Genomic DNA, 13125 nt, shown 5'->3' with positions numbered 1-13125 from the left:
AGTTTTGATAGAAATCGCATTGAATCTGCAGAACACTTTGGGTGGTATGGGCATTTTAACAATATTAATTCTCTCAATTTATGAACATGGGATATCTTTCCATTTATTTGTGTAATCTTCAGTTTTTTTAATCACTGCTTTATAGTTTTCAGCATACTGATCGTTCCTCTCCTTGTTAAATTTATTCCTAAGTAGTTTATTCTTTTTCATTCTATTCTAAATAGAATTGTTTTCTTAATTTTTTTTTGGATAGTTCATTGTTAGTGTGTAGAAGCACAATTGATTTTTGTATGTTGATTTTGTATCTTGTAATTTTGCTGAATTTATTCTAATGGTTTTCTGGTGGAGTCTTTAGGATTTTCTATATATAAGATCATGTCATCTGCAAAAAGAGACAATTTTACATATTTTTTACTTGGATACCTTTTATTTCTTTCACTTTCCTAATTCACACTTTGAGCATGTTTAAAAGGTATTTCATAAAAAATGTATATGAGGGCCGGGCGCAGTGGCTCATGCCTGTAATCCCAGCACTCTGGGAGGCTGAGGCGGGTGGATCACCTGAGGTCAGGAGTTTGAGACCAGCCTGACCAACATGGTGAAACCCTGTGTCTGCTAAAATACAAAATTAGCCGGGCATGGTGGCAGGCACCTGTAATCCCAGCTACTTGGGAGGCTGACGCAGGAGAGTCTCTTGCACCTGGGAGGCAGAGGTTGCAGTGACCTGAGATTGCACCATTGCACTCCAGCCTGGGCAATAAGAGTAAAACTCCGTCTCAAAAAAAAAGTATATGAGGAATATATTCTTATAGTGCTTTGTGTGAAAAAATAAAATGGTAATGTATAATAAGACTAGAATATATTGGTATACAAGAAAACTTTAGAAAGTGTTGTTTTGTCTTTCATTGCAAATTAAAGGATACCTCTGACATGAGAGTAGTGAACAAGCGGTACGTGGTAATTTTCCTTTATCCTGCCTTTTGCATTTGGTCAAATCAAACAGAGTCAACAGAGAAGGTAATTGAGGCTCCCTCCACAGCTAACTGTTGGTTATCTAGTTCTTTGTTCCATTGGGGCTACAGATGTCAAATTTTTGGGGCATTTTAGCTGCAAATTTGGCTGTATTTTTCTTATTCATTATGAAAATGCCATGTGCTGCTTTGGGAAGTAATACATGCTTCCCTTTCATTGAAGCATTTAAGTAGAAGTAGGGTAATCATAATGATTAACATGTACTGACAGTTTACTTTGTATTATTTATCTTGGTATCAACTCTTTGAGATGAAAACTATTACTATTTTCTATTAAGATGAGAAACCAAGGCCTGGAGAGGTTAAATAACTGGGATAAAGTGAAAAACTAATGACTGGCAGAGATGGGATTCAAACCTAAGGAGGTCTGATGTTAGAACATACATGCTAACTATTGTTACACACTACCTGTTCCTTGAGGGATGTGAATGGAGGGATTTGCTGTTTTGCTTGGGAGATTGTAATAGAAAGCCTTCCAAGGCTTTCTAACTCTTAAAAGACTAGGACTTTTTTTTTTTTTCTTTTCTTTTTTTTTGAGGCAAGGTCTTGCTCTGTCATTTAGGCTGGAGTACATTGGCATGATTATGGCTCACTGCAGCCTCAACCTCCCTGGCTCAAGCGATTCTCCCACCTTAGCCTCCTAAGTGGCTGGGACTACAGATGTGCACCCAATGCCTGGCTAGTTATTTTATTTTTTTGTAGAGATAGGGCCTCACTGTGTTGCCCAGGTTGGTGTCAAATTCCTGGGCTCAAGCAACCCTCCTGCCTTCACCTCTCGAAGTGCTGGAATTACACGTGTGAGCCACCATGCTTGAACAAAAGGCTGGAATTTTGAAGTGGTCCATGTTACTTGTCAGGCCTACCTTGGTCCTCCTATTTACCGTTCCTCAACTGGGGCCTTCTTATCTCTGCTTATTAGATTGGCCCTCTACCAAAAGCTATCATTACTTGAAGCCTAGAGCAGTTAGCCTCAAACGTTAGGATACTAACCTTTAAAACACATTAGCATTTAAAAAAATTTAGATTCCTATGGTAGGTCAGAGTTCTGTTTTACTTTGGGATATAGCGTAGTAATTTTCCCCCTTACCTGCATTGTTCCATGTAGTAGTTATTTAGGCAGCCTTAGCACATCCTGAAACAACATCCAGTCCTCCCTGTTCCAGGTTGGCACCTGTCTTTGGTCTTAGTTGAGGTAATAGGATTTTGCTTTGTTTCCAGGATCCTGTTCTGTGTCTATTAACTGTATTTTACCTTAGCCCTTTCCTGAGGCTCTATTCTTTTTTGTTTTTTGAGACAGGGTCTCACTCCCATTGCCCAGGCTGGAGTGCAGTGGTGCAATCTCAGCTCACCACAGCTTCGACTTCCCAGGCTCAAGCCATCCTCCCACCTCAGCCTCCTGAGCAGTGGGGACTGCAGGCGTATGCCACCATGCCTGGCTAATTTTTTTTTGTAGTTTTAGTTGAGACAGGGTTTTACCATGTTGCTCAGGCTGATCTGGGACTCCCGGGCTCAAGAGACCTACAAACCTTGGCCTCCCAAAGTGCTGATTACAGGCGTGAGCCTGAGATTCTATTCTAGTAACATGCTTTGTTCTCTGGTTTCTAGAACTGGTCCTGCTGCCATCTTTGCCAGACTGTCTCCCAGGGATCAGGTTGGCAGGCTTATCTGAGTTGTCAGATGGCATGGATTTCCGAGAATCTTCCTGTCTTTCCTTTACTGAGCTGTCTTCATCCATTGAAACTCCTGCCACCCTTATTATACTCCCTTAGTAGCCCTGCTACCTGTGGTTGTAGTTAAGAATATCTCCTACTCCATATTTCAGGAAGGGGCAGGACATTTTTTTTTTTTTTTTTTTTTGAGATGGAGTCTCGCTCTGTCACCCAGGCTGGAGTGCAGTGGTGTGATCTTGGCTCACTGCAATCTCTGCCTCCCCGGTTCAAGCGATTCTCTGGCCTCAGCCTCCTGAGCAGCTGGGACTACAGACATGTGCCACCATGCCCAGCTAATTTTGTATTTTTAGTGGAGACAGGGTTTCACCATGTTGGCTAGGATGGTCTCGATCTCTTGACCTTCTGATCCGCCTGCCTCGGCCACCCAAAGTGCTGGGATTACAGGCGTGAGCCACTGTGCCCAGCCAAGAACATTTTAAAATCTACCATTTATCCTGCCTTCTTTCCCTTTGAGGTCTCTTGGCTATATGCCACCTCTGCTCTGGAGGATTTTTGCATTTCTTTCTGGTTTGGGGCTTCTTAGAGCTTCCTTTGTCATTAGGATAGAGATAGGAAGAATGATAGACACAAAAGGTGTTTACCTTTGCTGCTTGCTTTACTTGCTATGTGTGTTTCTGCCTCCTGTGCTTGTGTACTCTGGGGCACTGAGCACACCATTAGGTGACATGGTGCTAGATATGTTTAATGAGACAGTGTGGTGCTGGTCTCCAGTGATGAGTGACAATGGACAACATTCATTCATTCACCCACCTCTTCCACAAATAGTAATAATTTATTTGTGACAGAATCTCACTTTGTTGCCGAGGCTGGAGTGCAGTGCAGTGGTGTGATCTTGGTTCCCTGCAACCTCTGCGTTTTGGGTTCAAGCGATTCTCCTGCCGCAGGCGCCCAAGTAGCTGGGACAACACGCATGGGCCACCATGCCCGGCTAATTTTTATGTTTCTGGTAGGGATGGGGCTTCACCATTTTGGTCAGGCTGGTCTTCAACTCCTGACCTCAAGTGATCCTCCTGCCTTGGCCTCCCAGGGTGCTGGGATTACAGGCCACAAATAATTATTGAGCATCTACTGTGTGCTTTCTGGAAGTATATGATTTTTCACTCAAGGATTTTATACTCTAGTGGGCAGGGTAAAATAGATAAATTCACTGCTGTGAGGTACAGTAATACTTAGATAATAGTGTGTGGAGTGTCTTGGGAGCAGCTGGGAGAGGCATTTAACCCAGCGGGTGGTAAGGAGTACTGGAAGGACAGCTTCCTGAAAAAGGTGATACTGAGCTGAGGCTTGAAGATATATTTTAACCTTAAAAATGAATTCCTCAGGGGGAAGAATGGATGCCTTGAAACTTGCTCTCAAGTTTTTCATGTGTTTCTTTTTGTAACTTAATGTCTCTACTTTGCATATGTCCCTTTGGCCTTTGCACTCTCTCTGTCTGTCATTCTTTGCATAATAATTCATATCAAAGGGGAGAAACAGCTATTTTTTGTCCCTAGAAGTTCTGCTCTTAAGGTTGAAAAGAAAGTTTGAAAAATCATATCATTTAGGTTAGAAGTACTTTGTGTTGTTGGTATCCAAAATTAGGACTCTGAGATTCTTGTGTATTCAGAGAATTTTTAGTAGGAAACAAGGACAAATTTGCATATGAAATGAAAATAGTTATTACATGACAAAATATGTAGATCTGATTTCTAGAAACTGAATTAGTCCAAAACAAGTAAGAGTGGGAAAAGCAGTAAAAAGTTCTTCTTGAATATTGCTGTTGTCATCCAAAGTATTCTTATTTCTTTTAGGTGAAAAATTTCCATTACTCTTTTGTGATATTCTCAAAAGAAAGTTTAGGATTTTACAGTGTTCTGAAATACTGAATCTTAATTCAGTATTTCAATAGAGTATTATTGATTGGCTTCCTTATCAGTAGATTTTTAAATTATTTATTTCTAGGCTATAGATCTTCCTAAAATATAATCCAAAGTAGTTTAAAATGCAGATATCTAGACCAAAGTATAAAGATCTCTTTTCTGGAGCATGCTATATTTAACATTTTTTTCCTAAGTTTGTTTGTTTTTGTTTTTGGAATCATGATATATTTGTTTCTTAAAGCAATCTTTAATTCTGTTAGATGTTTTTCTAGCTCAAATAAACATCTAAGAATTTTAGTGTAATTTGGCAGGTAACACTGGTGAAAAAAAGAAAAAAAAAGAATTCTAGTTTCATAATTGATAATATTTATTATCATTACCATTGTATCCTAGGATATGTGCATTTAGTAGCTTGATTTAGTACATACCATTAAGACATTAGCTTTAAATATTTGAAGAGCAGGATTGACTTTGAGGTCAGTTTGCTGTTTCATTGTTACTAATGATAAGTGGTTTCTAAGCACCATTCCAAACCTTTAAGAAATTGTTACAGCCCAATATTTGAGGATTGTTAGATCCTTACTGAAAGCTAAGGATGGGAATGCAGCTGTGCCTCAGGAAGGACAGTGGAAGTGGGAGCTGGAAACCCCTCAGATATCCAAGTAGCATATACTCTCTATCTCCTACCTCTGCTTCTTTGTGTATCTTTTTTTGCCCCCCAAGAATTCTGAGGACAATCAAGCTTTGTGTATCTTTTAAAACTTTTCCTCTCTTTGCCAACTGGATCATGTGCTCCTCAGTTCACATGATGGAGTATTTGTTTTACTGGTCTAGCCACAGGGAGACATCTTTCCCTGTTATTCTCAATTCTAGGATCCTGGAGAGGGGACCATGACCTGGTTTGAGTTGGATGCCTACCCTTGGTCAGGTCAACTATGGCCTGGAGGGCAGAGTTACAAAATAAAGGTTGCCAGGGGACCAACTCTCTCTCTCTGTGTGTGTGTGTGTGTGTGTGTGTGTGTGTGTGTGTGTGTGTGTGTGTGATGAGCTCTGCACACCTTCCATTCCTCGGTATATAGCAAGAGCAGCAGTATTACTAGATTATTGTCATACCCCATCTCAAGAAACTATGTGGGAGGAGGGAGGATAAGGACTGGTTGAGTAGGGGGCTGTTTCGTAACAACCATATGAGGAAAAAGAACCCTGTTGCATTTAGGACATTTCAATTTAATATTTCATTTTCTTTGTAACAGGTTAGTGGTTACTTGGATGATTGTACCTGTGATGTGGAAACCATTGATAGATTTAATAACTACAGGCTTTTCCCAAGACTACAAAAACTTCTTGAAAGTGACTACTTTAGGTATTACAAGGTATTTTTAATTTTAATTTTTTATATATGAATACTTTAAATGGATAATTAGATTTTCTTAAGAATTACTGAGCTTCAAAATTGTAGTTGTTATTTAAAATTGATATAGGCTTTATTAAGAAAATTCAGTTCATAAGAGTGAAGCATGTGATTCTGAAACCATCCATTGGATAATTTTAATAACTGAATTTTACACTCTAGAGTTAGAACCTAGTTGGTTAAATTGAAGTTAGGACAGAAATTATTATATATTGTTATCAAAATGGTGAGATCATAATTTTCTAAAACATCAGATTGGCTTCAATTAATTAAAATAATTAAATATTTTTTGTAGAATCATGACTTTATCCTGACCTATATTATTTAAACAAATCACTTGTGCTGTTTTATCTTGAGATATCTACTAGAAGAGTTTAGAAAACCTGATCAATGGAGTATTTAGTTGTAGTCAGTTTACAATTGTCTATCCTCTACCTAACTCTTTCTTGTTTGAAAAGAATGTGAGTCGAGCTACTTTGGCTCCTAGTTGCCATCTGTTCAGGGTCTATTTAGTGGCAGTCTGTGTCTTTTTTTTTTTTTTTTTTGAGACAGAATCTTGCTTTGTCACCCAGGCTGGAGTGCAGTGGCATGATCTCTGCTCACTGCCAACTTCCGCCTCCTGGGTTCAGGCAATTCTCCTGCCTCAGCCTCCCGAGTAACTGGGATTACAGGCACCTGCCACCACACCTGGCTAATTTTTGTATTTTTAGTGGAGATGGGGTTTTGCCATGCTGGCCAGGCTGGTCTTGAACTCCTGACCTCAGGTAACCCACCTGCCTTGGCCTCCCAAAGTATTGGGATTACAGGCGTCAGCCACCTTGCCCAGCCCAATCTGTGTCTTTTTTTTCTTTTTTTTTTTCTTTTTGAGACAAAGTCTCGCTCTTGTCATCTAGGCTGGAGTGTGGTGGCATGACCTTGGCTCACTGCGCCCTTCGACTCCTGGGTTCAAGTGATTCTCCTGCCTCAGCCTCCCGAGTAGCTAGGATTACAGGCACCTGCCACCAGGCCTCGCTAATTTTTGTATTTTTAGTAGAGACGGGGTTTCGCCACGTTGGCCAGGCTGGTCTCAAACTCCTGACCTCAGGTGATCCACCCGCCTCGGCCTCCCAAAGTGCTGGGATTATAGGCATAAGCCACTGTGCCCAGCCCAGTCTGTGTCTTTCTAACCAAGTCTACCAATTTACTTATACCAGCCTCACATTTATGCAGTTGTTATAAACTGGCAACAGATAGGTGGAAGAAATACTGTATTTGCAACTGATAACATGACCAAGTTATAGCACCATAATTTGTAACTGTCAATTATAATTTTGGGATTCTGATTTTTATAATTTTTTTTCTATTATTATTTTACAGGTAAACCTGAAGAGGCCATGTCCTTTCTGGAATGACATCAGCCAGTGTGGAAGAAGGGACTGTGCTGTCAAACCATGTCAATCTGTAAGAACCATGTATACATTTAAAAACTGTTACATGTTTTTTCATTCATTATAACTTTTTGTTTTGTTTTATTTAAGAATGTTTTTTTGAAAAAATAGAGATGAGGTTTCACTATGTTGCCCAGGTTGGTCTTGAATTTCTGGGCTCAAACAATCCATCTGCCTTAGCCTCCCAGAGTGCTGGGATTACAGGTGTGAGCCACTGCACCCGGCCCATTACAACTTTTTAAAGGCAGCCAATAAAACTAAAATAATCGTGCAGTCCTTAGTTTAAATATAACATTCAATATTTATATGTTAAAAACCCAAACTTATAAAACCTATTTTGAATTACACTGCCTTCATAATAATAGAATTAACATTTTGTGGTTAATATAATCCTTTGACTTATTAGGGAGATTGATAATAATTCTTTTGGCCTGATATTTGATTTTCCTCTTACATCTTTTCTCAACCAAGTTATATATATAGCATAATCAAATGAAAGTAATCGAAGTATAAACAAAATTCCCCCCCTCTTTTTTTGGGTGTGTTTTTGCCTTGGATTTCCTGGGGTGTGAGTGGATAAAACACCTGGTTTTACTTAGGAATTTTTGGTGCATTAAAATTTGAAGTATCCTACTGTGAAAATAGAGTTTTAAAAATATTTTTGAATGTCAATTTATTCCCTTTTTAAGTACATCTTTTTATTTTACTTTTAAAATAAAGTTGACCTTTTTTTTTGACATGATGTCTCACCCTGTTGCCCAGGCTGGAGTGCAGTGGCATGATCTCAGGTCACTGCAACCTCCGCCTCCTGGGTTCAAGTGATTCTCCTGCCCCAGCCTCCCAAGTAGCTGGGATTACAGGTGTGTGCCACCACGCCCAGCTAATTTTGTATTTTTAGTGGAGATGGGGTTTCTCCATGTTGGTCCATGCTGGTGAGGCTGGTCTTGAACTGGTAACCTCAGGTGATCTGCCTGCCTCAGCCTCCCAAAGTGCTGGGATTACAGGTGTGAGCCACCATGCCCAGCTTCGATTCCTTTTTAATGCTGAATAACATTCCACTGTATGCCTATACTATGTTTTGTTTATATAGTCACCTGTTGATGGACTTTTGGGTTATTTCTACCTTTTTGCTATTGTGAATAATGCTGCTATGCACAAATATTTATTTGAGTCCCTACTTTAGTTTTTTGGGGTATATACTTAGAAGTAGAATTGCTGGATCATGTGTTAGTTCCGTTTGTTTTTTTCTGAGGATCTGCCATACTGTCTTCAACACTGGCTGTACCGTTTTACATTCCTACCAGCAATGTACAAGAGTTCCAGTTTCTTCACATTCTTGATAATACTTTTACTTTCTATTCTTTTGGATAATAGTTATCCTCATAGGTGTGAAGTGGTATTGTGGTTTTGGGTGGTTTAATTTTACATATGTAAATATTGTTACACAGACTTACCTAGCATGTGGAATTAAGGCCAATGTCATATACTATTTATGGGCATTTTACCATGAGAATGAGAAGCATGTTTTTTGTTACATTAATCCTCATATAGATACAACTTATTGAAAATTAAAGGATTAATTTATGAAACACTTTTTTACTATTAAAGCATGAGCATATCATTAAAGTGATATTAACAGTGTAAACATTTTGTATTCTAAGTTTTGCATTTCTAATTTAGTAATAGAAAAAATTAGTTGGGGACATTTATCAATATCCTAATTATATGAATTAGTAAAAATGCTGAAATATGGTAGATGCTTAATAAAGGTGTTTAATTATACTTGTTCATTAAATGAGCTTCTTATTAATATTAGAAAATACAAATACTTTACAGTTATTGCAAAGTCAAATCTCATCTTGAGATACCAATTATTTCTGATTATTATTGATGAAGTGTAGAACTAGGGGACGCCATTTGGAAAAGAAGATTGGAGGGAGCAGAAACCCTGAAAATACTGTAGCATAAAATAATAGCTTATTGATTCCATCAGTTGACAGACTGATGAATGAGATGTATTTCATTGTAAATCCAAGAGAAAACAACCAATTTTAGCATTTGAGAAATGTTAAATATATATTTATTGTTTGATTTGAATGTATTGAAGTGCTATAAAAGAATCAGGTGGAAGTTATCAATTTGCACTGAAAAATTGAGTCAGGATCCAGTAATTTTAAGCTTCTGCAGAGCTGGGAAGAAGTGAAAGGCAGAATGCCTTTCATGCCAATACTTTGTTTTTTTTTTTTTTGTTTGTGTTTTTTGCTTGTTTTTGAGACAGGGTCTCACTCTGTTGCCCAGGCTGGAGTGCAGTGGCATGATCTTGGCTCACTGCAACCTCTGCCTCCTGGGCCTAAGCAGTCCTCTCACCTCAGCCTCCTGAATACCAGGGACTACAGGCGGACTACAGGCACACATCATGCCCAGCTAATTTTTTGTATTTTTGGTAGAGACAGGGTTTCACCATGTTGTCCACTGTGGTCTTTAACTCCTGAGCTCAGATGATCCACCCACCTTGGCATCCCAAAGTGCTGGGATTATGGGCATAAGCCGCTGTACCTGGCAGCAATACTTGTTTTTTTCTTGAACTGATGTTATGATGGAGAAAAGCTTTTTTCTTTAAAAGATCATTGGAAGGCCAGGCATGGTGGCTTATGCCTATAATCCCATCACTTTGGGAGGCCAAGGCAGGCAGATCACTTGAGGTCAGGAGATTGAGGTCAGCTTGGCCAACATGGTGAAACCCTGTCTCTACTAAAAATACAAAAATGAGCTGGACATAGCAGGGTGCCACTCGGGAGGCTCAGGTACAAGAATCGTTTGAACCCAGGAGGCGGAGGTTGCAGTGAGCCGAGATCTGCCACTGCACTCCAGCCTGGGCAACACAGTGAGACCCTATCTGAAAAAAAAAATCATTGGAAGATATTTATCCATCTAAAAATATTCTTAGTTTATAAATACAGATAATGTTAGCTTAGCAGAGAAATGCCACGATTAGATCAGAGTTAGAATGTTAACTGGCGGTATTGTGGGGAGTGTGGAATAGCAGACGAGGAGATGGGGAAGAGACTGGTAAAGTAACATAAATGTGTTAGTCCATTTTGCATTGCTATGAGGGAACACCTGAGACTGGGTAATTTATAAAGAAAAGAGGTTTATTTGGCTCACAGTTCTGCAGGGGGAAGAAGCATGGTGCCAGCGTCTGCTTGGCTTCTGATGAGGCCTAAAGCTTACAATCATGGCGGAAGGCAAAAAGGGAGCTGTCATATCACATGGCAAGAGACAGCAAGAGAGCAGGGAGGTGCCAGGTATGGAGTGAACTAATAGATTAGTTCTAGATAATAGAACTTATTACTTCTGGATAATAGAACCAGTAGATTAATTCATTACCTCAGAGATGGCACCAAGCCGTTCATGAGGGATCTGTCTCCATGACCCAAACCCCTAGGTTCCAAGAACCTAGAATATCTGGCCATCACAGAAAACAAAAACAATTCTACTAAGGACCACTGGAGTAATAGCAAAAGGACACAGGTGTCAATATCAAGTCAGCACTCAGTGGATCTCCTAGTGGCCAAATACGGGACAATTTGAACGTCAAAAGGGATAATGGCTAAATGATTATTTTTACATCTCCTTGCTGTAATATACATAATGTATGCTCAGCAATCCATAGAATAATTTGTTCTTGAATTTTTATTTACTTTTAAGCAATCATATAAATACTACCTATTCCATTAAAAAATCCAACTTCGATAATTTGTTTTATGAATTTTTCTCATAAATCACAGAAATTTAAGATATGTTTTAAGAAGATAGAATAAATGCCAACTAAAAACATATTTTTTTCTTTTTCAGGATGAAGTTCCTGATGGAATTAAATCTGCGAGCTACAAGGTGTGTACATATACCTACTGATGTGTCCAGTATCTTAATGAAAAACTTGAAAAACCTGTTTCCCTTGTACCTACTGTCCCATTTATCTGCTTCCAATGGTGAAACCCCTTGAGAGGTATTTATGCTGAATGGCTCTCTTTCTTTTTGTTTGTTTTTGTTTAACATTTTATTTTTTATGTATTTTATTTTATTTATTTTTTTGAGATGGAGCAGTGGCGTGATCTCGGCTCACTGCAACCTCTGCCTCCCCGGTTCAAGCGATTCTCGTTTCAGCCTTCAGAGTAGCTGGAATTACAGGCACTCACCACCATGCCTGGCTAATTTTTATATTTTTAGTAGAGACGGGGTTTCACCATGTTGGCCAGGCTGGTCTCGGACTCCTGACCTCAGGTAATCTGCCCGCTTTGGCCTCCCAAAGTGCTGGGATTACAGGCGTGAGCCACCGCGTCCAGCCTGTTTAACATTTTATTATAGAAAGTATCAAAGATAAATAAAAATAGAGGAAAAAAATGTGTCTGAAAGTCCATACTTTTTTCAGATTTCTTTTCTTTTTTTTTTTTTGAGACGGAGTTTTGCTCTTGTTGCCCAGGCTGGAGTGCAATGGCGCGATCTCGGCTTACTGCAACCTCTGCCTCCCGGATTCAAGCAATTCTCCTGCCTCAGCCTCCCTAGTAGCTGGGATTATAGGCATGCTCTACCACGCCCAACTAATTTTTTTATTTTTAGTAGAGACAGGGTTTCTCCATGTTGGTCAGGCTGGTCTCGAATTGCTGACCTCAGGTGATCCGCCTGCCTTGGCCTCCCAGAGTGCTGGGATTATAGGCGTGAGCCACCGTGTCTGGCCTGTTTAGCATTTTATTATAGAAAATATCAAAGATAAATAAAAATAGAGGAAGAAAGTGTATCTGAAAGTCCATATGTTATTCAGATTTCTTTAATTTTTTTTTTTTTTTTTTAAGATACAAGGTCTGGCTCTGTTGTCCAGGCTGGAGTGCAGTGTCATGATCATAGCTCACTGTAACCTTGAACTCCTGGGCTAAAGTGATTCTCTCCCCTCAGCTTTCCGAGTAGCTGAGAATGTAGGCAAATGCCTCCATACATAGATAATTTTAAGAAAAAAATTCTGTAGAGATAGAGTCTTGCCATGTTGCCCAGGGTGGAAACTCCTGACCAAGTGATCCTCCTGCCTCAGCCTCCCAAAGTGCTGGGATTACAGGCATGAGCCTCCACACCAGGCCAGATTTCTTTAATTTTTACCTAATATCCTTTATCTGTTCTAGGATCCCACCCAAGACACCATGTTATATTTAGCAGTCATGTGTTCTTAGGCTTCTCTTAGGCGTAACAGTTTCCCAGTCTTTCTTTGTTTCTGATAAGGTGTTTTTGAGTAGTACTAGTCAGGTGCATTTTGTAGACTGTCCGTCAGTGGGGATTTATCAGATTCAGATTCATTTTTTTGATATGTAATATATATATAGGAGTTACTGTGTACTTACTATTGTGTTATACCAACATATAATCTCTGCCTTTCTCTTTTTTCTTGATGTTAAGATTGATCACTAGGTTCATTATACATTCATCTTAAAGCTCCCTAATAGCTTTTCACTGAAAAGTTTTAGCAGCCTTGATGATTATTACCTGGTTGCATTAGCCAAAGTGATTTTTTTTAAAACATGAGATTATCTGTCTTCTCTGTTTAAAATCTTCCTTCGTGCCCATTTCTCCTGAGAAAAGGCCAAAGCCCCTATAAAGCAACAAGAAGTAAATAGAGTG

General features: G+C 39.3%; 1 protein-coding gene across 1 annotated transcript in view; it reads left to right on the top strand.

Annotated features, from left to right (window-relative positions):
* Positions 1-13125, top strand: part of ERO1A (endoplasmic reticulum oxidoreductase 1 alpha) — a 56282-nt gene that overhangs the window by 6209 nt on the left and 36948 nt on the right. The window contains exons 2-4 of the mRNA XM_003831710.6: positions 5874-5993; positions 7388-7471; positions 11314-11352. Of these exons, the coding sequence (XP_003831758.1) occupies positions 5874-5993; positions 7388-7471; positions 11314-11352 (243 nt within the window). The remainder of the gene's footprint in view (positions 1-5873; positions 5994-7387; positions 7472-11313; positions 11353-13125) is intronic.

Source organism: Pan paniscus, chromosome 15 (assembly GCF_029289425.2).
Source record: "Pan paniscus chromosome 15, NHGRI_mPanPan1-v2.0_pri, whole genome shotgun sequence".
NCBI classification, from domain to species: Eukaryota; Metazoa; Chordata; class Mammalia; order Primates; family Hominidae; genus Pan; species Pan paniscus.
Note: the sequence above shows the minus strand (reverse complement) of the source record. Positions and strands in the feature narration are given on the sequence as shown.